Source organism: Oncorhynchus gorbuscha, linkage group LG16 (genome assembly GCF_021184085.1).
Source record: "Oncorhynchus gorbuscha isolate QuinsamMale2020 ecotype Even-year linkage group LG16, OgorEven_v1.0, whole genome shotgun sequence".
In the NCBI taxonomy this organism is placed as follows: Eukaryota; Metazoa; Chordata; class Actinopteri; order Salmoniformes; family Salmonidae; genus Oncorhynchus; species Oncorhynchus gorbuscha.
In genome coordinates this window covers 64,721,910-64,745,240 of record NC_060188.1, presented here as the reverse complement: position 1 = coordinate 64,745,240, position 23,331 = coordinate 64,721,910, and the positions used below count along the sequence as shown (strand labels likewise).

Genomic DNA, 23,331 nt, shown 5'->3' with positions numbered 1-23,331 from the left:
AGAGGCATGGAGAGGCAGCCTTTAGTTATTATGCCCCCAGCATCTGGAATAGCCTGCCAGAGAACCTGCCAGGGCTGAAACTGTGGAAACATATTTAAAAGTGATCTTAAAACACATATTTTTAACTTTGCTTTTCCTTAGGGTGCTTTTTAGTTTGTCATTATTTTGTTTTTTAATTTATGTTTGTTGTGTAGTAAATATTTCAGCTTTTATTTTCATTGTTTTTTATGTTTTTTTTTCCTGTAAAGCACGTTGCATTACATTCCATGTCTGATATGGGCTGTATAAAGCTTCATTTGATTTGATTTTGTGAACAGAGTGCCCCATTGTGGCAGGGGGGCTATGGTATGGGTAGGCATAAGCTATGGACAACGAACATAATTGCATTTTAACAATGGCATTTTGAATGCACAGAGATAACGTAACAAGATCCTGAGGCCATTTGTTGTGCCATTCAGCCGCCACAATCACCGCATGGCCCTGTGTCGCAAGGATTTGTACACAATTTCTGGAAGCTGACAATTTCCCAGTTCTTCCATGGCGTGCATACTCTCCAGACATTTCACCCATTGAGTATGTTTGGGATGCTCTAGACTGACGTGTACAACAGCGTGTTCCAGTTACCGCCATTATCCAACAACTTTGCACAGCCATTGAAGAGGAGTGGGACACAAGATGCAGTTCATAATAATGGAGCTAATGGAATGGCCTTAAACACGTGAAAATCACGTTTGATGTTTAACCTTTAACTAGTTAAGAACAAATTCTTATTTACAAAGACGGCCTACCCTGGCCAAACCCGGACGATGCTTGGTCAATTGTTTGCCACCCTATGGGACTCCAATCACAGCCGGTTGTGATACAGCCTGGAATTGAACCAGGGTCTGTAGCGACGCCTCTAGCACTGAGATGTAGTGCCTTAGACCGCAGCGCCACTCGGGAGCCCATGTATTTGTTACCATTCCACTCCAGTCATTAGAACGAGCCGGTCCTCCCCAATTAAGGTGTCACCAACCTTCTGTGGAGTGGGATAACATTCCACAGGCCACAATCAACAGCCTGGTCTACTCTATATGAAGATGTGTTGTGCTGCATGAGACAAATGGTGATCACACCAGATACTGACTGGTTTACTGAGCCACGCCCCTACTTTTCTTCTTTTAAAGTACCTGTGACCAGAGGATGAGCTGTATTCCCAGTCATGTGAAATCCATAGATTAGTGACTAATGAATTTATTTCAATTGACTGATTTGCTATTATGAACAGTAATTCTGTAACTCGTAAAATCTTTGAAATGATTGCATATTGAGTTTATATTTCTGTTCAGTGTGTTTGTATTAATGTAGTCATGCAACAGTCCGTAGGACCTTTGTTTCTATTATCCATGTCTTTAGACAAGAACAGCTCAAGGACTGCACTAATGATGTTCTGTATTATGTCATGTTTTATGTGGACCCCAGGAAGAGGAGCTGCTGCTTCAGGGGATCCTAATAAAATACAAAACACTAAAGATGCAATGTTGTTTCTATGATGACAGGAAGAAAATGTTTACAAAGACATGTTAAGTTTTATTCTAAAAACAAAAAGTTTAAGTTGACAGATTTTGCTCAAGCTATTCATTCACAACATAAAAGGCCTTGCCTGCTGTTTATTGCACGAGTTAAGAGAGTGAGATGTTTACAAGAAGTTAATGAAGCTAGAAGAATTTGCATTTCAAATGACACTTCTATTTAGCACTCATCACCAACCTCAACATTTCACCACATTTGCAAAATAATTGTCTTTTCATCTTGCATAATATATAAACAGTTCTGCACCTAAGATAATTGGCAGGATGATGGCATATCAAGTCTCAGTAATTTCGCTAACACTTCTTGGAAATTACCATGGGAGTGACTTTCAACTCAAATCCAAATGTGTGATAGAAAAACCCTTATACTGTACATTTACCATTTTACTCAATTGAGTAGAACCCCAAAAGTGTATTTTTATGACATTCATCACTGATCTGCCCTCTGTGTGGAGGAAGAATTGTTTTTACATCATCAAAATCATCAACAACTACAGTACATGGGGCATCAAGGCACTAAACAACACTCTGCAGCCCAGTCAATAAAAATGTGACATTGAACAATTCCTAAGGCACATTTTAGAGCAATACCTCAGAGGGTAGTAACAAATACAAAAAGTGCATCAATATATACATTTATGAATTTAAAAAAAAATTGTTCCATTGGACAAGGGAGGACAGGTTCTTATTTACATAATACAATACTTAGTGGCATCATATAAACACAATCTAAATCCATTAGAATTACTTCTCCTTCCAGTTTCAATGAAGTATGCGTGTGCTGGGAAGGGACACCCATCAGCTCTTTGGCTCAATTATCACACTATATTAACTTCTGAGGCCATACCATTACAATTGCATTGTTTGTGCATTTAGCTAAATAAATAAATAAATAAAGGCCTCAAAACATCTGATATTGAACTTTTTTTAGGGCCTAATATATGGGACAACTACATGGATACATGGGGGAAACAAACATGGTGTGTGTGTGTGTGTGTGTGTGTATGTATAGCCTTCTAGTGCCACCTAGTGGGAGTTCTACTGCACATGAAAGCAAGTGATCGTATCTTATCAAACTATACTCCCTCATCTCTTCTGTCATGGAACATATCTATAAATGTGGCATATGCTGAAGAGACTCCATTCGGAGACATTTAAGATAGTCATTGCCAATAGCAAAGTTGACTAGGTCAGGCGGAATAGTAAAGCAACCTAAAACATTAAAACCTGCCATTTTCACCCCGAGTGGAGTAGGGACGTGAGCCTTGTATACTGGACGAGGATGAGAGCACGGGTGGGTTTATACACACACCCACAACTTTATGTATATCGATTGAATTCCAGAGACAATCAATCAGATCCATGCACGTGAATGGGGTGTCGAGGCTGAACAAACAGCTGCCACAGTTCTGAGGTTCCGAGGGGGTCCCGCTCACTCTTTTCTCATTGGATGTGCAGGATGTCACTCTCTTTCAATCCGAAGCGGGTCTTATACTTGTCAAAGAGGCTCCTGAGGGACTTGATGTACATGGCATGGTACAGTTCCACCATATCCCGAGTAGGCTCCTCAACCTTTGGTACCGTGATCGGTTCACCCACTAAGAGAAGGGGGTAAAAAAAATATATATATATCAATATCCGCAAAAAATAATTTAAAAAAAAATCAGCTGACATTTAACTTTTTGGTTTGACGAACTGCAACATTTAACATAAACATGGCCTTGATGCAGGGGAGAGAAAATGTTGACTGTGTGGATGGTTCTGTTAACACAAAGGAGCAAGAGTTGCCCTTGAACTGCTTGGTAGTAACCATAACCCTGACCTAGCATTGTAATTACTTAAGATTTTTACAGATGGACAATAATCTACAGATCCTGGCTGACAGAACAATTTGAGTTGCGCATATATTTTGATAGATGGCTAACAGGAAAATGGCTCATAATAATGGCCGGAACAGAGAGAATTAGCATCAAACACATGGACTGGATCACTACCAGAAACGAAATGCCTGTGAGATACTTTCAGTGGGGTCTTGGAGAGGGTTTCTCACCGATGGTAGTGATGGGTTTATTGTAAGGCACCATTCCCCAGGAGTCAGAGAAGAGGCCACAGCCATGGAATAGACAGGGAGCAAAGCCCAGAATCTTCTGCAGCCGCTTCTGAGCTAGTCGACACCAGGTTCCCTCCTCTAAGATCACCTGCTTGTACACATTGTTCTCCCCAAAGGAGTAGACCGGCACCAGGTCAGACCTGACAGAGAGCAAGGGTTTACATTAGTCTCCAGAAGTTACTCATAGGGCATAATGGATATCATCTGATCTCTGAATGATGAGCTGACTTGTTGTTTGAGCTTCCCTGCTCTAATTATTTCAACATCTGTCATGAAAACGCATTATGAGGAATTTAGAAAAGGAACCTTTGGGAAGCATTTAGCCAGGGTAACATAGGCCTGCCTACATGCCACTTGTCTTAGGAGGTCCTAAAAATATGAGCCAGTGACCCAGATACGTACTGTACATGCCAGGGGAAATTAGCAATCATGCATGTTATCGAAGGTTGTCATGAATGAGGGTCTACTATACATAACATTTTATACAACCTCTAAGACACTGAACCAGCGTATCTACAATCCACCATCAGACAATATTTATCACTGAAGTAGGCTTGTTTGGATAAGTTGAGCAAGTCAAAATGGTAGCCTATTGGCCCTGGAATAGAGTGAGATTCCCAGTTAGTCTGATCTGGTCTATGCCAGCTCACTCAGTGTGCTGAAACAGTGTTCTCAGGAGTCACAATCTGATGGAGTCCATCCTTTGGCCTTGACCCGGGTGTGTGTACTCTATGCCAGGAGCTCTGAGCAATTGAGGACCAATTACCACATGAGTAAGTGTGTGCCAATTAGGGTTGTGGTCAATTCCAATTAAATTCACTCATTAAGTGAAGAATTTACATTGAATTCAATATAATTTCAACAATGTTGAAATTAGACAGTTTTGACTTTGAATTTATTATTTGTAAATTTCACAGTTAATAAACTTAGTATCACAAATTGACTGCAATTTAAATGATTTCAAAATAGCTAGGTTGTCTGAACAATTACATGATCAGCCTGAAAGCCTGAGGAAATTGGAATTGTCAGGGATAATATTGCATTAGAAATTGAAACATTGGAATTGAGAGAAAATTAATGTCTGAATTCAAAGATTGACCTGGAATTTGAATTAAATAGAATTCTCAGGGAGGGGGAATTTAGAATGGAGTGGTGTAAAGAGCACCGCCATTGCACGCTGAAGCAGTGGAAACAGGTTCTCTGGAGTGAATCACCACACTTGACCATCTGACAGCCCGACAGACGAATCTGGGTTCGGCGGATACCAGGAGAACACTACCTGCCCCAATGCATAGCGCCAACTGTAAAGTTTGGTGAAGAGGAATAAATGGTCTGTGGCTGTTTTTTTTTATGGTTCGGACTAGTTAGTTCCAGTGAGGGGAAATCTTAAAGCTACAGCATACAATGACATTCTAAACGATTCAATACTTCCAACTTTGTGGTAACAGTTTGGGGAAGGCCCATTCCCGTTTTAGCATGACAATACCCCTGTGGCCAAAGTGAGGTTCATACAGAAATGGTTTGTCAAGATTGGTATGGAAGAACTTGGCCTGCAGAGCCCTGACCTCAACCCCATCGAACACCTTTAGGATGAATTGGACCGCGGACTTCCCAGGCCTAATCGCCCAACATCAGTGCCTGACCTCACTCATGCGCTGAATGGAAGAAAGTCCATGCAGCAATGTTCCAACATCTAGTGGAAAGCCTTCCCAGAAGAGTGGCGGCTGTTAAAGCAGCAAAGAGGGGGACCAACTCCATATTAATGGCCATGATTTTGGAACGAGATGTTCAACGAGCAGGTGACTACATACTATTGCTCATGTAGTGTATGTGTGTAGCCAGGATTTGTGTATGATGGAATGTTTGCGCTCTACTCTCACCCTTGCTGGAGGGCCAGCCTCACAAATCCCTTGCGGTTATTCAGGGTGACAGAATTCATGCCTGGAGCACAGTCCAGAGATTCTGCTGCTCCCCCGACAACGATGACCACTGCGTTGCCAGTTCCATTCCGAGAGAGGAGGTAGTCGATGGAGTTACGGTTCACTGGGCAGATACCTAACGCATGGGAGAGAATGGGGTTAGGCTCAGCAATCAAACATGGGCCCAAAGACCAAACCATAAAGTCTGTTTTCAGTAGACATTATTTAAGAGAAAATGCATACTGGTTGAGCACAGACACATATTATTGCTGTAAATTTTACATTACACTGCAATACTACTCTAAATGACCAAATTAAGATAACCTGCACTGTTAGCTTTTGACAGAAGCAGCTCCCTACAATAGTGAGCTCAGCAAATACAGGTTGGTAGACAGAAGCTGGCTGTTTCATCCTGGCTGCGTAATAGGACAAAGCTCAAGAGTTCTGCCAAATTACAGTCTGTAGCTAAAAGGCTGTTATCAGCAGTTTAAAAGAGAGAAGAGGCAGCCTCTTCAGAGGGACAAAACTCCCAGAAACCATCTCACCCCCAGACATGAGATAGTCTCTAAGGATTGGCATCCGGAAGTTTCCAGCCAGGGTGGCAAGAGAAGGCTTGATGCCCGGGAACTTCTTGGAGAATCCAGTGGCCTCAGTCCCGAAGTTACAGAAGGCTCCAAAAGAGAAGATCCCATGGGGGTGGTACCCAAAGATGTAGTTTCGGCTGGGCAGCAGGTTGTGTGTCTTGATGAGCTGGAAAAAAAGTTGACAAAAAGAGACATGAGTTTAGACTGATGTTTAGACATGATTAGACTGTACTATCACACCAGTCTCAGAGGGGAGGTTACAGGGCCCTGATATGATGCATCTTTTACACTCAAGTAATAAAATAATTCACAGGCAAATAAGGCAATAAAATGTGCTGTGTGTGGGATGTTTACCTGCACGTTTCCACTAAATAAAATCAAATGTATTTATATAGCCCTTCTTACATCAGCTGATATATCAACAATTACAGACCAGTATCCCTTCTTTCTTTTCTCTCCAAAACTCTTGAACGTGCCGTCCTTGGCCAGCTCTCCCGCTATCTCTCTGAATGACCTTCTTGATCCAAATCAGTCAGGTTTCAAGACTAGTCATTCAACTGAGACTGCTCTCCTCTGTATCACGGAGGCGCTCCGCACTGCTAAAGCTAACTCTCTCTCTCTGCTCTCATCCTTCTAGATCTATCGGCTGCCTTCGATACTGTGAACCATCAGATCCTCCTCTCCACCCTCTCCGAGTTGGGCATCTCCGGCGCGGCCCACGCTTGGATTGCGTCCTACCTGACAGGTCGCTCCTACCAGGTGGCGTGGCGAGAATCTGTCTCCTCACCACGCGCTCTCACCACTGGTGTCCCCCAGGGCTCAGTTCTTGGCCCTCTCCTATTCTCGCTATACACCAAGTCACTTGGCTCTGTCATAACCTCACATGGTCTCTCTTATCATTGCTATGCAGACGACACACAATTAATCTTCTCCTTTCCCCCTTCTGATGACCAGGTGGCGAATCGCATCTCTGCATGTCTGGCAGACATATCAGTGTGGATGACGGATCACCACCTCAAGCTGAACCTCGGCAAGACAGAGCTGCTCTTCCTCCCGGGGAAGGACTGCCCGTTCCATGATCTCGCCATCACGGTTGACAACTCCATTGTGTCCTCCTCCCAGAGCGCCAAGAACCTTGGCGTGATCCTGGACAACACCCTGTCGTTCTCAACCAACATCAAGGCGGTGGCCCGTTCCTGTAGGTTCATGCTCTACAACATCCGCAGAGTACGACCCTGCCTCACACAGGAAGCGGCGCAGGTCCTAATCCAGGCACTTGTCATCTCCCGTCTGGATTACTGCAACTCGCTGTTGGCTGGGCTCCCTGCCTGTGCCATTAAACCCCTTCAACTCATCCAGAACGCCGCAGCCCGTCTGGTGTTCAACCTTCCCAAGTTCTCTCACGTCACCCCGCTCCTCCGTTCTCTCCACTGGCTTCCAGTTGAAGCTCGCATCCGCTACAAGACCATGGTGCTTGCCTACGGAGCTGTGAGGGGAACGGCACCTCAGTACCTCCAGGCTCTGATCAGGCCCTACACCCAAACAAGGGCACTGCGTTCATCCACCTCTGGCCTGCTCGCCTCCCTACCACTGAGGAAGTACAGCTCCCGCTCAGCCCAGTCAAAACTGTTCGCTGCCCTGGCCCCCAATGGTGGAACAAACTCCCTCACGACGCCAGGACAGCGGAGTCAATCACCACCTTCCGGAGACACCTGAAACCCCACCTCTTTAAGGAATACCTAGGATAGGATAAGTAATCCCTCTCACCCCCCCTAAGTTTTAGATGCACTATTGTTAAGTGACTGTCCCACTGGATGTCATAAGGTGAATGCACCAATTTGTAAGTCGCTCTGGATAAGAGCGTCTGCTAAATGACTTAAATGTAAATGTAAAAAGTGCTGTACAGAAACCCAGCCTAAAACCACAAACGGCAAACAATGCAGGAGTAGAAGCCAGTTCCATTCTGAGAGTAGAGGTAGTCGATGGAGTTACGGTTCACAGGGCAGATAGTGTGAACAGTAGTTCCATTACAGAGATGCAATACTTCTGCCCTGTTAGAGCGGCCCTGGTCAACTGTAAATGCTGTTATTGTAAATTGGAAAGGTCTAAATCAAGTAACATTTTATTGGACACATACAAATGGTTAGCAGATGTTAATTGGAGTGTAGTGAACTGCTTGTGCTTCTAGTTCCGACAGTGCAGTAATCTCTAACAATTCCACAACGACTACCTAAATCACACAAATCTAAAGAGATGGAATAAGAACATGTTTTTTTATTTCACCAGGTAGGCTAGTTGAGAACAAGTTATAATTTGCAACTGCAACCTGGCCAAGATAAAACATAGCAGTTTGACACATACAGAGTTACACATGGAATAAAAAAAACAGTCAATAATACAGTAGAACAAAGGGTTCTACAGTGAGTGCAAATGAGGTAAGATAAGGGAGTTAAGGCAATAAATAGGCCATGGTGGCGAAGTAAATACAATATAGCAATTAAACACTGGAATGGTAGATGTGCATAAGATGAATGTGCAAGTAGAGATACTGGGGTGCCAAGGAGCAAGATAAATACAGAATGGGGAATATATGCACATATAAATATATAGATGACCGAGCACCATAGGCAAGATGCAATAGATGGTACAAAATGTAGTATATACACATATGAGATGAGTCATGTAAGATATGTAAACATTATTACAGTGGCATTATTTATTGTGACTAGTGATCCATTTATTAAAGTGGCCAATGATTAAAGTCTGGATGTAGACAGCAGTCTCTGTGTTAGTGATGGCTGTTTAACAGTCTGATGGTCCAGCTTTGATGCACCTGTACTGACCTCGCCTTCTGGATGGAAGCAGGGTGAACAGGCAGTGGCTCAGGTGGTTCTTGTCGATGATCTTTTTTGGCCTTCCTGTGACAGCGAGTGCTGTAGGTGTCCTGGAGGGCATGTAGTTTGCCCGGTGATGCGTTGTGCAGACAGCATCACCCTCTGGAGAGCCTTGCGGTTCAGGGTGGTGTAATTGCCGTACCAGGCGGTGATACAGCCCGACAGGATGCTCTCAATTGTGCTTCTAAAAGTTTGTAAGGGTTTTAGGTGTCCAAATTTCTTCAGCCTCCTGAGGTTGAAGAGGTGCTGTTACACCTTCACCACACTGTGTGGGTGGACCATTTCAGTTAGTCTGATGTGTTCACAGAGGAACTTAAAAAAACTTTCCACCTTCTTCACTGCTGTCCCGTCGATGTGGATAGGGAGGTGCTCCCGCTGCTGTTTCCTGAAGTCCACGATCATCTCCTTTGTTTTATTGACGTTGAGTGAGAGGTTGTTTCCCTGACACCACACGCTGAGTGCTTTCACCTCCTCCCTGTAAACTGTCGTCATTGTTGGTAATCAAGCACACTACTGTTGTGTCATCTGCAAACTTAAATGATTGAGTTGGAGGCGTGCATGGCCACGCAGTCGTGAGTGAACAGGGAGTACAGGAGGGGGCTGAGCACGCATCCTTGTGGGGCCCCAGTGTTGAGGATCAGTAAAGCGGAGGTGGCGTTTCCTACTTTCACCACCTGGTGGCGGCCCATCAGAAAGTCTAGGACCCAATTGCATAGGGTGGGGTTGAGACCCAGGGACTCAAGCTTAATGATGAGCTTGGAGGGTACCATGGTGTTGAATGCTGACCTAGAGTTAATAAAAAGCATTCTTACATCAGTATTCCTCTTGTCCAGATGGGATAGGGCAGCGTGATGGTGATTGAATCAACTGTGGACCTGTTGGGGCAGTATGCGAACTGAAATGAGTCTAGGGTGGCAGGTAAGGTGATATGATCCATGACTAGTCTCAAAAGCACTTCATGATGACAAAAGTGAGTGGTACGGGGCGATAGTTAGTCATCTTTGCCTTCTTGGGACTGGGAGTGATTGAATATGTCTAAACACACCAGACAGCTGGTCTGCACATGCTCTGATGACACAGCTAGGGATGCCATCTGGGCCAGCAGCCTTGCGAGGGTTAACACGTTTAAAATGTCTTACTCACGTCGGCCACGGAGAAGGAGAGGGGCCCACAGTCCTTGGTAGTGGGCCGCGTCAATGGCACAGTATTACCCTCAAAGCAGAGTGCTGAAGCGTGTAAAAAGTGTCTGTCTTCGATTGCAACACTCACTACTGAGTTCCAAACTGCCTCTGGAAGCAACGTCAGAACAATAACTGTTTGCCGGGAGCTTCATGAAATTAAATGGGTTTCCATGGCCGAGCAGCCACACACACAAGCCTAAGCTCATTGTGCGCAATGCCAAGCGTGGGCTGGATGGGAGTAAAGCTTGCCGCCATCGGACTCTGGACTAGTGGAAACGCCTTCCCTGGAGTGATGAATCACACTTCACCATCTGACAGTCCGACGGACGAATCTGGATTTGGCGGGTGCCAGAAGAAAGCGATCTGCCCCATTGCATAGTGTCAACTGTAAAGTTTGGTGGAGGAGGAATAACGGTCTGGGGCTGTTTCATGGTTTCGGCAAGCCCCCTTAATTCCAGTGAAGGGAAATCTTAACGCTACAGCACACAATAACATTCTAGATGATTCTGTGCTTCCAAAATGCCCAATGCCCATGTGCACAAAGAGAGGTCCATACAGAAATGATTTGTCAAGATCAGTGTGGAAGAACTTGACTGGCCTGCACAGAGCCCTTACCTCAACCCCATCGACTGCCTTTGGGATGAATTGAAATGCCAACAGCGAGCCAAGCCTAATCGACCAACATTAGTCCCCGACCTCACTAACTGCTCGAGGCTGAATAGAAGCAAGTCCCTGAAACAATGTTTCAACTTCTGGTGGAAGGCTTCCCAGAAGAGTGGAGGCTGTTATTGAAGCAGAAGGGGGGCCTTCTCCATATTAATGCCCATGATTTTGGAATGAGATGCTCGATGAGCAGGTGTCCACATCATTTTGGTCATGTAGTGTACCTTTGATAAGCAGCTAGCTAGATAGCTCCAATGCCAATTTTAAGTCTTTCTAAACTAATATCTGACAAACTCAGAAATATGAAGTTATTTCAGAATGAAAGTTAACTGGCTAGCGCATCATGCTTTGTGATATTGTTAGCTAACCATCCTGGTGCACTCGATCTTTTGTGAGCTGACTGCTCGGTCTAAATATTATAATCTAATCAGTTTAAAAACAGTGGCAGCATGTGTAGCAGTGGTTATTCAGTTTTTGATATGCAAAAGTAAAATGTGTATTTATGCTGTTGCTCAAATCTGAGAAAATATATTTATTAATTTTATTTTTTTAATTAAAAACTAGATTACATTTGTGTCATGCTGCTTTGTTGACAACTCCAACCACCTTGTGCCCCAGTTATTCAGCCAATAACCGGCCACCGCTGTATTTGATAACATACATGCAGTAAGTGGAAGAGAGAAGGAGCCCTTGCTGGCACTGCAAGTTGTAAGCCACCGTCCCTGCATGCACTGACACCAGCCAGCCCTGACTACCAGCTGACATCCAACTGCAAGTTGTAAGCCACCGTCCCTGCATGGTCTGACACCAGCCAGCCCTGACTACCAGCTGACATCCAACTGCAAGTTGTAAGCCACCGTCCCTGCATGGTCTGACACCAGCCAGCCCTGACTACCAGCTGACATCCAACTGCAAGTTGTAAGCCACCGTCCCTGCATGGACTGACACCAGCCAGCCCTGACTACCAGCTGACATCCAACTGCATTAGTTGCACAAGCTAAAACAAGTTAAGCAACCATTCATCTGAAGCAGGATGTTGACATGTGAAGTTTCTAATGTGTCTCAAGCCCTACCAATACCTGGCATACAGTCAGTCTGAGTCCGAAAACCCTACAATTGAAGCCCCTTAACTCCACAAAACAGCAGTAAACATCATCTGATTACAAACCCAAAACATTACAATACTGTAAGCCTCAAATCAATGCAGATACATGTTATCAAACACAGCCATCTTATTCAGTTTGCATCAGAGCTACTTGATGCAAATAAGTGATCATCAAGCCACTCAGACATAAACAGTCAGTGCTCAAAGTATGGATCACAAGTAGGGCCAAAGTCCAAGCTCCAGAGGCAACACACACACTTGAATCCCCCCTGGCTGTTAACTGTCAATAATTGAGTCATTATGGTTAAGACTACCTTTATTCTTAAATTGGTCAAAGGCTTTAAGAGCCTTTGACTATACTTTCTATGTATGAGTGAAAACAATTGTATGGTAAAACATTTATTGTAGGGTTAATGTTTATAAAATGCTCAATTTTAAACACTTAAATCAAATAGCTGAACTGACTGAACGACAATTAAATATAGCAGATGTCATTTGAATGCCGTTGGTTCATTGATATTCATGAGGAGTGTGAAGGCATACAAACAACTCAGCTAATTCATTCCTTGGTCAGGAGAGCAGCGTGAGAAAGCACAAGAGGAACTTGCAAAAAAATTGCTTGCTGTTAGGATACCAAGAGAACGTGTCTACCAACAATCTCCAGGTGCGGAGAAGCGCAATAATAATCGGGGGAAAAAAGAAAAGCAAAAAAAACTCAGCGATGTGCTGTCGCCTATCAGGCGGGGCAAAGCCTATCCTTTCAACTGACACGTCAACTCCTTATTGCATCATCAGGGAACAGGAACCAACAGCTGACACTGGATACAGTCACAGATAAGATTATGGTCAAGCTTGTGCTACATCACACAATCAATAAAAACCATTGATGCTCTAACTTTGTATCTGACCAGAAAAAGCATATTTTAGCATCTCTACATGCATGTTGTATTCCATCACAAATTTCCAGTTTAATAGCAAACCTAATTATCTGGCCTTATGACACCGCTTACACACTGACAAGTGAAAACCATCCCACTTTTATTTGTTTATACATCCTCCAATATAAGAGGTCAAGATGCTACATAGCACTGAATGGCCCATTCCAAAATTACACCCGTAAATTCACACTATACCTTTAAAGTGTTAGGCCTATTCTTTTCCACTCACCCTGATGGGAAAGTAATCTCTGAAGTAAGTCCACACAATCCAGTTCCTCACCCAAGAGGACCTCCTGCCACCTGAGAAAACAGAGGTAAAGGATAGATCTCCAGTCAGAATAATAAATCATGTAACCCACATAATGATTAATGCAAATAAACAGTAACATAGTGCCAATTAACTCAATTTCCCAGCACAGCTCCTTATAGTCAGACACAAACCACTGCTTCTGAAATTACATCAGTTTCACACACACACACTACCAGTCAAAGGTTTGGACACACCTACACATTCAAGTGTTTTTCTTTAGATTTACACATTGTAGAATAGTAAAGACATCAAAACTGTGAAATAGACATATGGAATCAGGTAGTAACCATAAAAGTATTAAACAAATCAAAATATGTTTGAAGAATACATGTAGCCATCCTTTGCCTTGATGGCAGCCTTGCACACTTGCATTCTCTCAACCAGCTTCATGAGGTCGTCACCTGGAATGAATTTCAATTAACAGGTGTGCCTTGTTAAAAGTTAGTTTGTGGAATTTCTTTCCTTCTTAATGCGTTAAGCCAATCAGTTCAATAGTGACAAGATAACCCTATTTGGTAAAAGTCCATATTATGGCAAGAAGAGCTAAAATAAGCAAAGAGAAATTAGTCAATCATTACTTTAAGACACGAAGGTCAGTCAATACAGAACATGTCAAGAACTTTGAAAGTGTCTTCAAGTTCAGTCACAAAAACCATCAAGCGCTATGATGAAACTGGCTCTCATGAGGACCGCCACAGGAAAGAAAGACCCAGAGTTACCTCTGCTGCAGAGGATATGTTAATTAGAAAAACTGCACATTCAGATTGCAGCCCCAAAAAAATGCTTCACAGAGTTCAAGTAACAAACATATCTCAGCATCAACTGTTTAGAAGAGACTGCATGAATCAGGCCTTTATTGTTGACTTGCTACAAAGAAACCACTAAGGAACACCAATAAGAAGAGACTTGCTTGGTCCAAGAAACACAACCAATGGACATTAGGCCGGTGGAAATCTGTAATTTGGTCTGATGGATTTTTGGTTCCAACTGCCGTGTCTTTGTGAGACGCAGGGTAGGTGAGCGGATGTTTTCCGCATGTGTGGTTCCCACCGTGAAGCATGGCGGAGGAGTGACTCGGTCAGCGATGTATTTAGAATTCAAGGCACACTTAAGCAGCATAGCTACCACAGAGATACAAATCCCAACTAGATGGGATGGCGTATGAGAGTGATGGAGTGCTGCATCAGACAACCTTGCCGCCGCAATCAACCAACCTCAACCCAATTGAGATGGTTAGGGATGAGTTGGACCACAGACTGAAGGAAAAGCAGCCCACAAGTGCTCAGCATGTGGGAACTTCAAGACTGTTGGAAAAGCATTTAAGGTGAAGCTGGTTGAGAGAACGCCAAGAGTGTGCAAAGCTGTCATTTACTTTGAAGATTTGTTTAACACTTTTTTTGTTTACTACATTTCATAGTATTGATGTCTTCACTATTATTTGACAATATAGAAAATAGTGAAATTAAAGAAAAACCCTTGAATGAGTAGGTTTGTCTCACACACTTTCAAAAGTTTGGGGTCACAAATGTCTTTGTTTTTGAAAGAAAATCTTATTTTATGTCCATTTAAAATAACATCAAATTGAGCAGAAATACAGTGTAGACATTGTTAATGTTGCAAATGACTATTGTTCCTGGAAACTGATTATTTGTGGAATATCTACATAGTCGTAAAAAATAAAAGAATCTGACGTTTCCAGCTACAATAGTCATTTACAACAACGTCAACACTATTTCTGATCAATTTGATGTGATTTTAAAATTGACAAACAAAAAAAAAAAATGAGCTTTTCTTTTAAAAACAAGGACGTTTAAGTCACCCAAAACCTTTGAATGGTAGTGTATGTATATAAACTCAGCAAAATAATTATTTGTAAAAATCCAAATAACTTCACAGATCTTCATTGTAAAGGGTTTAAACACTGCTTCCCATGAGTGTTCAATGAACCATAAACAATTAATGAACATGCACCTGTGGAACGGCCGTTAAGACACTAACAGCTTACAGACAGTAGGCAATTAAGGTCACAGTTAAGAAACCTTAGGCCTCTTTAATGTCCTTTCTACTGACTCTGGGGGAAAAACAAAAGAAAGATGCCCAGGGTGTCTGCTCATCTGTGTGAACTTGCCTTATGCATGCTGCAAGGAGGCATGAGGACTGCACGTGGCCAGGGCAATAAAATTGCAATGTCCGTACTGTGAGACTCCTAAGACAGCGCTACAGGGAGACAGGATGGACAGCTGTTCGTCCTCGCAGTGGCAGACCACGTGTAACAAACACCTGCACAGGATCGGTACAGCCGAACATCACACCACAGGACAGGATGGCAACAGCTGCCCGTATTAAAACAGGAACGCACAATCCCTCAATCAGTGTTCAGACTGTCCGCGATAGGCTGAGAGAGGCTGGGGCGGTGTGTCACAGCTTCATCGGACTGAGCTTATTGTCATTGCAGGCAATCTCAACCCTGTGCGTCAACCCTTCCTGCAGGCTCATCCTGAAATGACCCTCCACAAATCTCTTGTTAACGAACTATAGCTTTGGCAAGTCAGTTAGTACTTTGTGCATGACAAGTAATTTTTCCAACAATTGTTCAGAGATTATTTCACTGTATCCCAATTCCAGTGGGTCAGAAGTTTACATACACTAAATTGACTGTGCCTTTAAACAGCTTGGAAATTTGCAGAAAATTATGTCATGCTTTATAAGCTTCTGATAGGCTAATTTACATAATTTGAGTCAATTGGAGGTGTGCCTGTGGATGCATTTCAAGGCCTAACTTCAAACTCAGTGCCTATTTGCTTAACATCATGGGAAAAATCAAAAGAGACCTTGGTCAAGGAGGTGACCAAGAACCCGATGGTCACTGACAGAGCTCTAGAGTTCCTCTTTGGAGATGGCAGAACTTTCCAGAATGACAACCATCTCTGCAGAACTCCACCAATCAGGGCTTTATGCTAGAGTGGCCAGAAGGCCAGACAGCCACTCTGTAAAAGAGGCACTTGAAGACTGAGACCATGAGAAACAAGATACTCTGTTCTGATGAAACCAAGGTTGAAGTCTTTGGCCTGAATTCCAAGCGTTCCGTCTGGAGGAAACCTGGCTACACCGTAGGGATGGTGCATGGTGGTGGCAGCAGCAGCATGCAGTGGGGATGTTTTTCAGCGGCAGGGACTGGGAGACTAGTCAGGATTCAGATAAAAAGGTAAACTGAGCAAAGTACAGAGATCCTTGATTAAAACCTGCCCCAGAGCAGGTTTCTGAATGTCCTTGAGTGGCCCAGCCAGAGCCCGGACTTGGAACATCTCTGGAGAGACCTGAAAATAGCTGTGCAGCAACGCCCCGCCTCCAACCTGACAGAGCTTGAGAGGATCTACATAGAAGAATGGGAGAAACTTCAAAATACAGGTGTGCCAAGCTTGTAGCATCATACCCCAAAAGACTCGAGGCTGTAATCGCTGCCAAAGGTGCTTCAACAAAGTACTGAGTAAAGAGTCTGAATACTTATTTAAAATGTGATATTTCCAGTTCTTATTTGTAATAAATTAGCAAAAATTTCTAAACATGTTTTTGCTTCATCATTATGGGGTATCGTGTGTAGATTGAGGGGGAAAAAACAATGCAATACATTTTATAATAAGGCTGTAACCTAACAAAATGTGGAAAAAGTCAAGGGGTCTGAATACTTTGAAGGCACTGTATAGAAGGGCACAATTTAACCACAATAGGGCAACGGCAGCCATTAAGTTAAGCAAGGAGCCGAAAGGTTGCCAGTTCAAATCCCAGGGCTGACAGAGAAAAACCCTCTCAACCTGACTAGTATTAAGAGCTGGTTTGAGTGACCGTGGTACTTGCCTTGTTTGGGGGTGTTCCAGTCGAAGATTAGCCAGGTAGTGTACATGGCAGAGATTACCCAGAGGTCTGTGCAGAACATGTAGATTAACAGCACAGTGCAGCTGATGCCTATGTGGTCGGATAGGATAGGAGGGCAGAAGAGCAGCTATTCAGCATCTGCACTGTACCACACTTCACTAAATATTTATTATTCAAATGCAACATTCTCCTTATCCCTCATTTCCACACAAACACCATAAATGTATACTGCAATCTGAAATTCTGGGACATACAAACTAACAGAAACATCCCTACGGCCCACCAATGAATCATTTAATCTCAGAAAATCTCTTGTAATAAGAGAGCGAGTTTACAGGCTTGATGTCCTTGTTGGAGACTTACAGTATGAGACCACAGGGCCAATATATCCTTCAGAAACTACAATATTGAACAAAAATATAAAAAAGCAACCATCTAAGATTTTACGAGTTACAGTTCATTTAAGGAAATCAGTCAATTGAAATCAATTCATTTGGCCCTAATCTATGGATTTCACATGAATGGGAATACAGATACGCATCGGTTGGTCGCAGATACATGCCCCTGCCTTTTTAAGGTATCAGAAAACCAGTCAGTAACTGGTATGACCACTACTCGCCTCATGCAGCGCAACAGATCTTCACATAGGTTTGATCAGGCTGTTGATTGTGGCCTGTGGAATGTTGTCCCACTCCTCTTCAATGGCTGTGCAAAGTTTCTGGATATTAGCGGGAACTGGAACACGCTCTGAATCTGTGTACGACAGCATCTCAAACATGCTCAACGGGTGACATGTCAGGAGAGTATTCAGGCCAAGGAAGAACTGTGACATTTTCAGCTTCCAAGAATTGTGTACAGATCCTTGCGACATGGGGCCATGTATTATCATGCTGAAACATGAGGTGTTGGTGGTAGATGAATGGCACAACAATAGGCCTCAGGATCTCATCACGGTATCTCTGCGCATTCAAATTGCCATCGATAAAATGTAACTGTGTTCATTGTCAATAGCTTATGTCTGCCCATACCATAACCCCACCATGGGACACTCTGTTCACAACATTGACATTAGCAAATCACTTGCCCACACGACAGTCTGCCCAGTACAGTTGAACTGGGATTTATCCGTAAAGAGCACACTTCTCCAGCATGCCAGTGGCCATCAAAGGTGAGCATTTGCCTCCTGAAGTCAGTTAGGATACTGGACTGCAGACAGGTCAAGACCCCGGTAAGTACGATGAGCACGCAGGTCAGCTTCCCTGAGACGGTTTCTGACAGTTTGTGCAGAAATTCTTTGGTTGTGCAAACCCACAGTTTAATTAGCTATCCGGGTGGCTGATCTCAGATATTCCTGCAGGTGAAGTAGCCAGATGTGGAGGTCCTGGGCTGGTGTGGTTACATGTGGTCTGCGGTTGTGAGGCCAGTTGGACGTACTGCCAAATTCTCTAAACAACATTGGAGGTGGCTTATGGAGAGAATTGAACATTCAATTATCTGGCAACAGCTATGTTGGACATTCCTGCAGTCAGCATGCCAATTGCACACGCCCTCAAAACTTCATCTGAGTCATCTGTGGCATTATGTTGTGACAAAGCTGCACATTTTAGAGTGGCCTTTTATTGTCCCCAGCACAAGGTGCACCTGTGTAATGATCATGCTGTTTAATCAGCTTCTTGATATGCCACACCTGTTAGGTGGATGGATTATCTTGGCAAAGGAAAATGCTCACTAACAGGGATGTAAACAAATTTGTGCACAACATTTGAGAGAAAAAAGCTTTTTGTGCGTATGGAACATTTCAATATTTTATTTGAGCTCATAAAACATGGGACCAACACTTGACATGTTGTGTTTATATTTTTGTTTAGTGTAGTTAGAGCCACACAGAGATCCAGTCACATACTCACCCATGGTGAGGAAGGAGATGACCCACTGAAGAACTGCAATGACCTGAAGATGTTTCTCCATCTTGGATCGAAGGGCAGGCCATGGAGGGGAGGGCAGGTCCTGCAGGGACAAGAGGATGCTATAGCCTGTGCCTAGAGAAGATAGACAGGGTCATAAATGAGTCATACTGTACAGTACATCCACATCAATCGATTAAGTCAGTTGCAGTCAGTGAGAAGACTAGAATATGAAAATAATAAACTGTCAATCCTTTTCCCAGGTTCTCAAAGTCTGACAAATACACAAACAAGGGACATTAGACACTAGAGAGAAAATGAACAAAATGTTCATCCCTTACAAAGTGCCGTGATCAAACAGACCACAAGCAATAAACAGAGATCACGTCAAATTCCTCATGCCACTGCAATTGCTATAGAGACAGAGCCACTTACTACCATGGTCTGATCACTACTCATAAAGAGCAGAGCCACAGTCCTGACAGCTACATGTACACTGAGTGTACAAAATATTAAGTACACTTTCCTAATAGAGTTGCACCGCCCCTTTTGCCCTCAGAACAGCCTCAATTCGTCAGGGCATGGACTCTACGAGGTGTCGAAAGCATTCAACAGGGATGCTGCCCCATGTTGACGCCAATGCTTCCCACAGTTGTGTCAAGTTGGCTGGATATCCTTTGGGTGGTGGACTATTCTTGATACACAGGGGAAGCTGTTGAGTGTGAAATATCCAGCAGTTTTTGACACACTCAAACCAGTGCACCTGGCAAATCTTGTATCTTGCCCATTCGCTCTCTGAATGGCACACACCCATGTCTCAATTGTCTCAAGGCTTAAAAATGCTTCTTTAATTAACCTGTCTCTTGCCCTTCATTATGACTTTACACCCCATTGTGGATTGAGAGTTACCTGTCTAAGATGGCAAGACCTCTCCCCATCATAAAGCACTACTCTGCCTTCTTAACAACAAGGCAGGTCCTACAGGACCTAGTTTTGTTGCTCCTGGACTACTTCCCAGTCGTGTGGTCAGGTGCCACAAAGAGGGACTGGCCCAAAATTACAACTGGCCCAGAGTTCTGGTCAGCATGACTGCCCCTTAAAATGCACACACAGAACTGAAATTAATAATATGCATGTCAATCACTCATCATGGCTCAAAGTAGAGGAGAGACTGACATCATCACTACTTGTTTTTGTAAGAATGTTGAATGCGCCGAGCTGTCTGTTTAAACTACTAGCACACAGCTCGGACACCCATGCAAACCCCGTAAGACATGCTACCAGAGGTCTCTTCAAGCCCAGAACAGACTATGGGAGGTGCACAGTACTGCATAGAGCAGTGGCTACATGGAAAATTATTCCACATCAAGTAACTCACGCAAGCAGTAAAATCAGATTTCAAAAGCAGCTTATGGAACAGCAAGGACTGTGAAGAGTTACACACACAGGTATAAACGCACATGTACACCTGGATTATGTGGTGTAGTAGAGTAGTTGCCAGAGGGCACACACTTAACGCAAAATATTGTATAATACCCTCAGTGTACATTTTGGTTCAAAAACTATTAGTCTTACAAAGGTAAGATCGGGCCTCTAGGGCACTGCATCGCAGTGCCAGAGACTCCAGGTTCGCGCCCAGGCTCTGTCGCAGCCGGACACGACCAGGAGGTCCATGGGGCGACGCACAATTGGCCTAGCGTCGTCTGGGTTAGGGAGGGTTTGGCCGGTAGGGATATCCTTGTCTCATCGCGCACTAGCGACTCCTGTGGCAAACCGGGCGCAGTGCACGCTAACCAGGTCGCCAGGTGCACGGTGTGTCCTCCGACACATTGGTGCGGCTGGCTTGCAGGTTGGATGCGCGCTGTGTTAAGAAGCAGTGCAGCTTGGTTGTGTTTCGGGGGACGCATGGCTTTTGACCTTAGTCTCTCCCGAGCCCGTACGAGCCCTCTGTGTCGTGCTGTCAAACAAAACACTGTCCGTTCTGCGCTCTGGCCCACACGTGCATAATTAAATCAATCATGCGAAGGGTTTCGAAATCAGGGCTACTGGGCAGTATCAGCCTCAGGGGGTCAAAGACTTGATGTAGACTAGGGATACTACACAGTGAATCAGGCACTGACCCCACATCTTGCCCCTTACTGGGCAGCATTCAGCAGGGCACAACGTTGTGGAACGTTGCTGATATAACTATATTATGTTGTACAAATCTGAGCCTCTCTGGCATGTAAAATAAATGAACTTGTAAGCCCTATTCATGATTTGTACTGTATATCTTCAACGTTCACATTTGCCTACTGAACTAGGCCCTGGTGTACACTTTTTCACTTCTCTTCCTTCACAGATCAGACCCCTAAAAATATACAAGTAACATGTATGAAAACTACTGTGCCCCAATACACTCTTGACAACACACCAATGTGTTGGCTTATCCGATGTCTTTCAGAACAAATGTCTTACATGACAATGACGTATTGCATCCACAACAAACAGCATCCCAACAAACTTCTGATTATGTTTTGGGCTGCCATAGTTCTGTCATATTTTAATGTTTTGCAAGCTGCTTCTTCATCTCACGAAAACTGATTACACGCCAACACAGGATTTGGAATATAGTGGAGATGATCCAATTATAAAATGACTGCCGATTATCAAATTACTGCCGCTTGATAGGATGATTGATGTCTGTGTGCAATTTGTTTGCAGTGCATTTTGAATGAGGGTGCATATCCTACCTTTTAGAGCACCGGAGTAGGCAGCAAGTATGGTCTTCATAACTGTGGCTCCGGGAATAAACAGATTACAAGACTTGGAAATACTTTCTGCTTTAAAGTTTGTAAACTCTACAGCTCCTCTATTTTGACTGCCTTCCACTGTACTGAATTGAAGCGCCGCACGCGCATTTAACCGGTATGGGAGGAGCCAGTCACAGTCAGTATGGGAGGGGGTGGGAGGTGTATTTTTATTAACAACCGATGCGCTCCTGGAAAATAACCTAAGTGGATGCGAATTTGGCAGTCTAACTAACACTTGGGCCTGAAGGAGGCAGGCACGGTTAACACTGGACGGGCACTGTCACTGTCTCACGGTGTGTGTTTACTGGACAGTCACGTGATGTCGGCAGTGATCAACGGTTGTGTTTTGACCATTTCCATCACATCTGACAGCCCGCCCCGCTATGAAATTATTATAGATGTTTTACTTTTAGCACCACCCTTACAAAAAAAAGATTGCAGTTTTTAAACTGTAGTAATAGTGCAATAACTGCAGTCGCCTGTGGTATTTTGGACGCAGTAATTGCAGAATAACTACAGTGTAAGTTATACAGCACTCTAACTGCAGAATTACTGCAGTAAATAAACTGTTATTTTGGACGCAGTATGTGCAGCATACTGCAGTTATACTACACTCTAGTCTACTGCAGTTATACTACACTCTAGTCTACTGCGGTTATACTACACTCTAGTCTACTGCGGTTATACTACACTCTAGTCTACTGCGTTATACTACACTCTAGTCTACTGCGGTTATACTACACTCTAGTCTACTGCGGTTATACTACCCTCTAGTCTACTGCGGTTATACTACACTCTAGTCTACTGCGGTTATACTACACTCTAGTCTACTGCGGTTATACTACACTCTGACTGCAATCTTTTTTCGTACGGGCATTAAAGTTGAACATGTCAAACATGCTTAACAGGTCACTATGGTTAGCCAATGCCTAGTTGTTTAGGCTACTTTACGAGACAGGATTATAGAGATGGCTACGCAAGACACTTTTAGCCTATCTGGTAGAATAATTGACCCTTGAGGAAACAAGGGTAAATGTCTCCAATCACTTGAACATATTTTTGTTAGGACAAGAGATGCATGTTGGTAAAGAGACAGCCTTCACTGCTCTTGAGTATGGTTTTATATTTTTTCTCAGAGTGTGACTTTATGGTATTAAGAAGGTATTATCAACATGTTCAGAAACAAATCAAGGAATCCATCAAGCTGTTGTTCAATTTGATTTGAGCCATGGCATAGAAATGTCCCCCTGGCTTTTCGGTTGGTCAGTGTGCAGACGGGCAACTGTCAACAGTATATTGTGCAAGGCCCTGGTCAGTTCAGTGCCCTCCCCTGGGTGTTTCAGTTTCTGGCAGAGACTCCAGAAGCACTGCCTTTCAACCACTACCTCGTTGCCAAGCCTGGCAAACCCACAGAACACATGGAAAGAACACATAGAACGGAAACCACTCGACAAGATTTGACACTGCCCACTGTGGACACATACTAA

At 43.7% G+C, this 23,331-nt stretch overlaps 1 protein-coding gene across 1 annotated transcript; it reads right to left on the bottom strand.

Moving 5' to 3' along the window:
• Positions 1-1,620: 1,620 nt before the first annotated feature.
• On the bottom strand, positions 1,621-21,960 carry LOC124000096 (diacylglycerol O-acyltransferase 2-like). The gene is made up of 8 exons (XM_046306225.1): positions 21,785-21,960; positions 19,056-19,187; positions 17,131-17,238; positions 13,195-13,265; positions 6,146-6,350; positions 5,562-5,736; positions 3,622-3,821; positions 1,621-3,169 (listed from the first exon to the last, which is right to left on the bottom strand). Exons 1-8 carry the CDS (start codon positions 21,822-21,824, stop codon positions 3,015-3,017), a joined length of 1,086 nt encoding a protein of 361 aa, XP_046162181.1. The 5' UTR covers positions 21,825-21,960; the 3' UTR covers positions 1,621-3,014.
• Positions 21,961-23,331: the final 1,371 nt, after the last annotated feature.

Coding starts and splice junctions, on each gene's coding strand:
- LOC124000096 (XM_046306225.1), bottom strand. CDS start 21,824: ATGAAGACCATACTTGCTGCCTACTCCGGTGCTCTAAAAG. Junction 19,188..21,784: donor CTACTCCGGTGCTCTAAAAG/GTAGGATATGCA, acceptor TATCTTCTCTAG/GCACAGGCTATAGCATCCTC. Junction 6,351..13,194: donor GAGATTACTTTCCCATCAGG/GTGAGTGGAAAA, acceptor CTTTTTTTCCAG/CTCATCAAGACACACAACCT.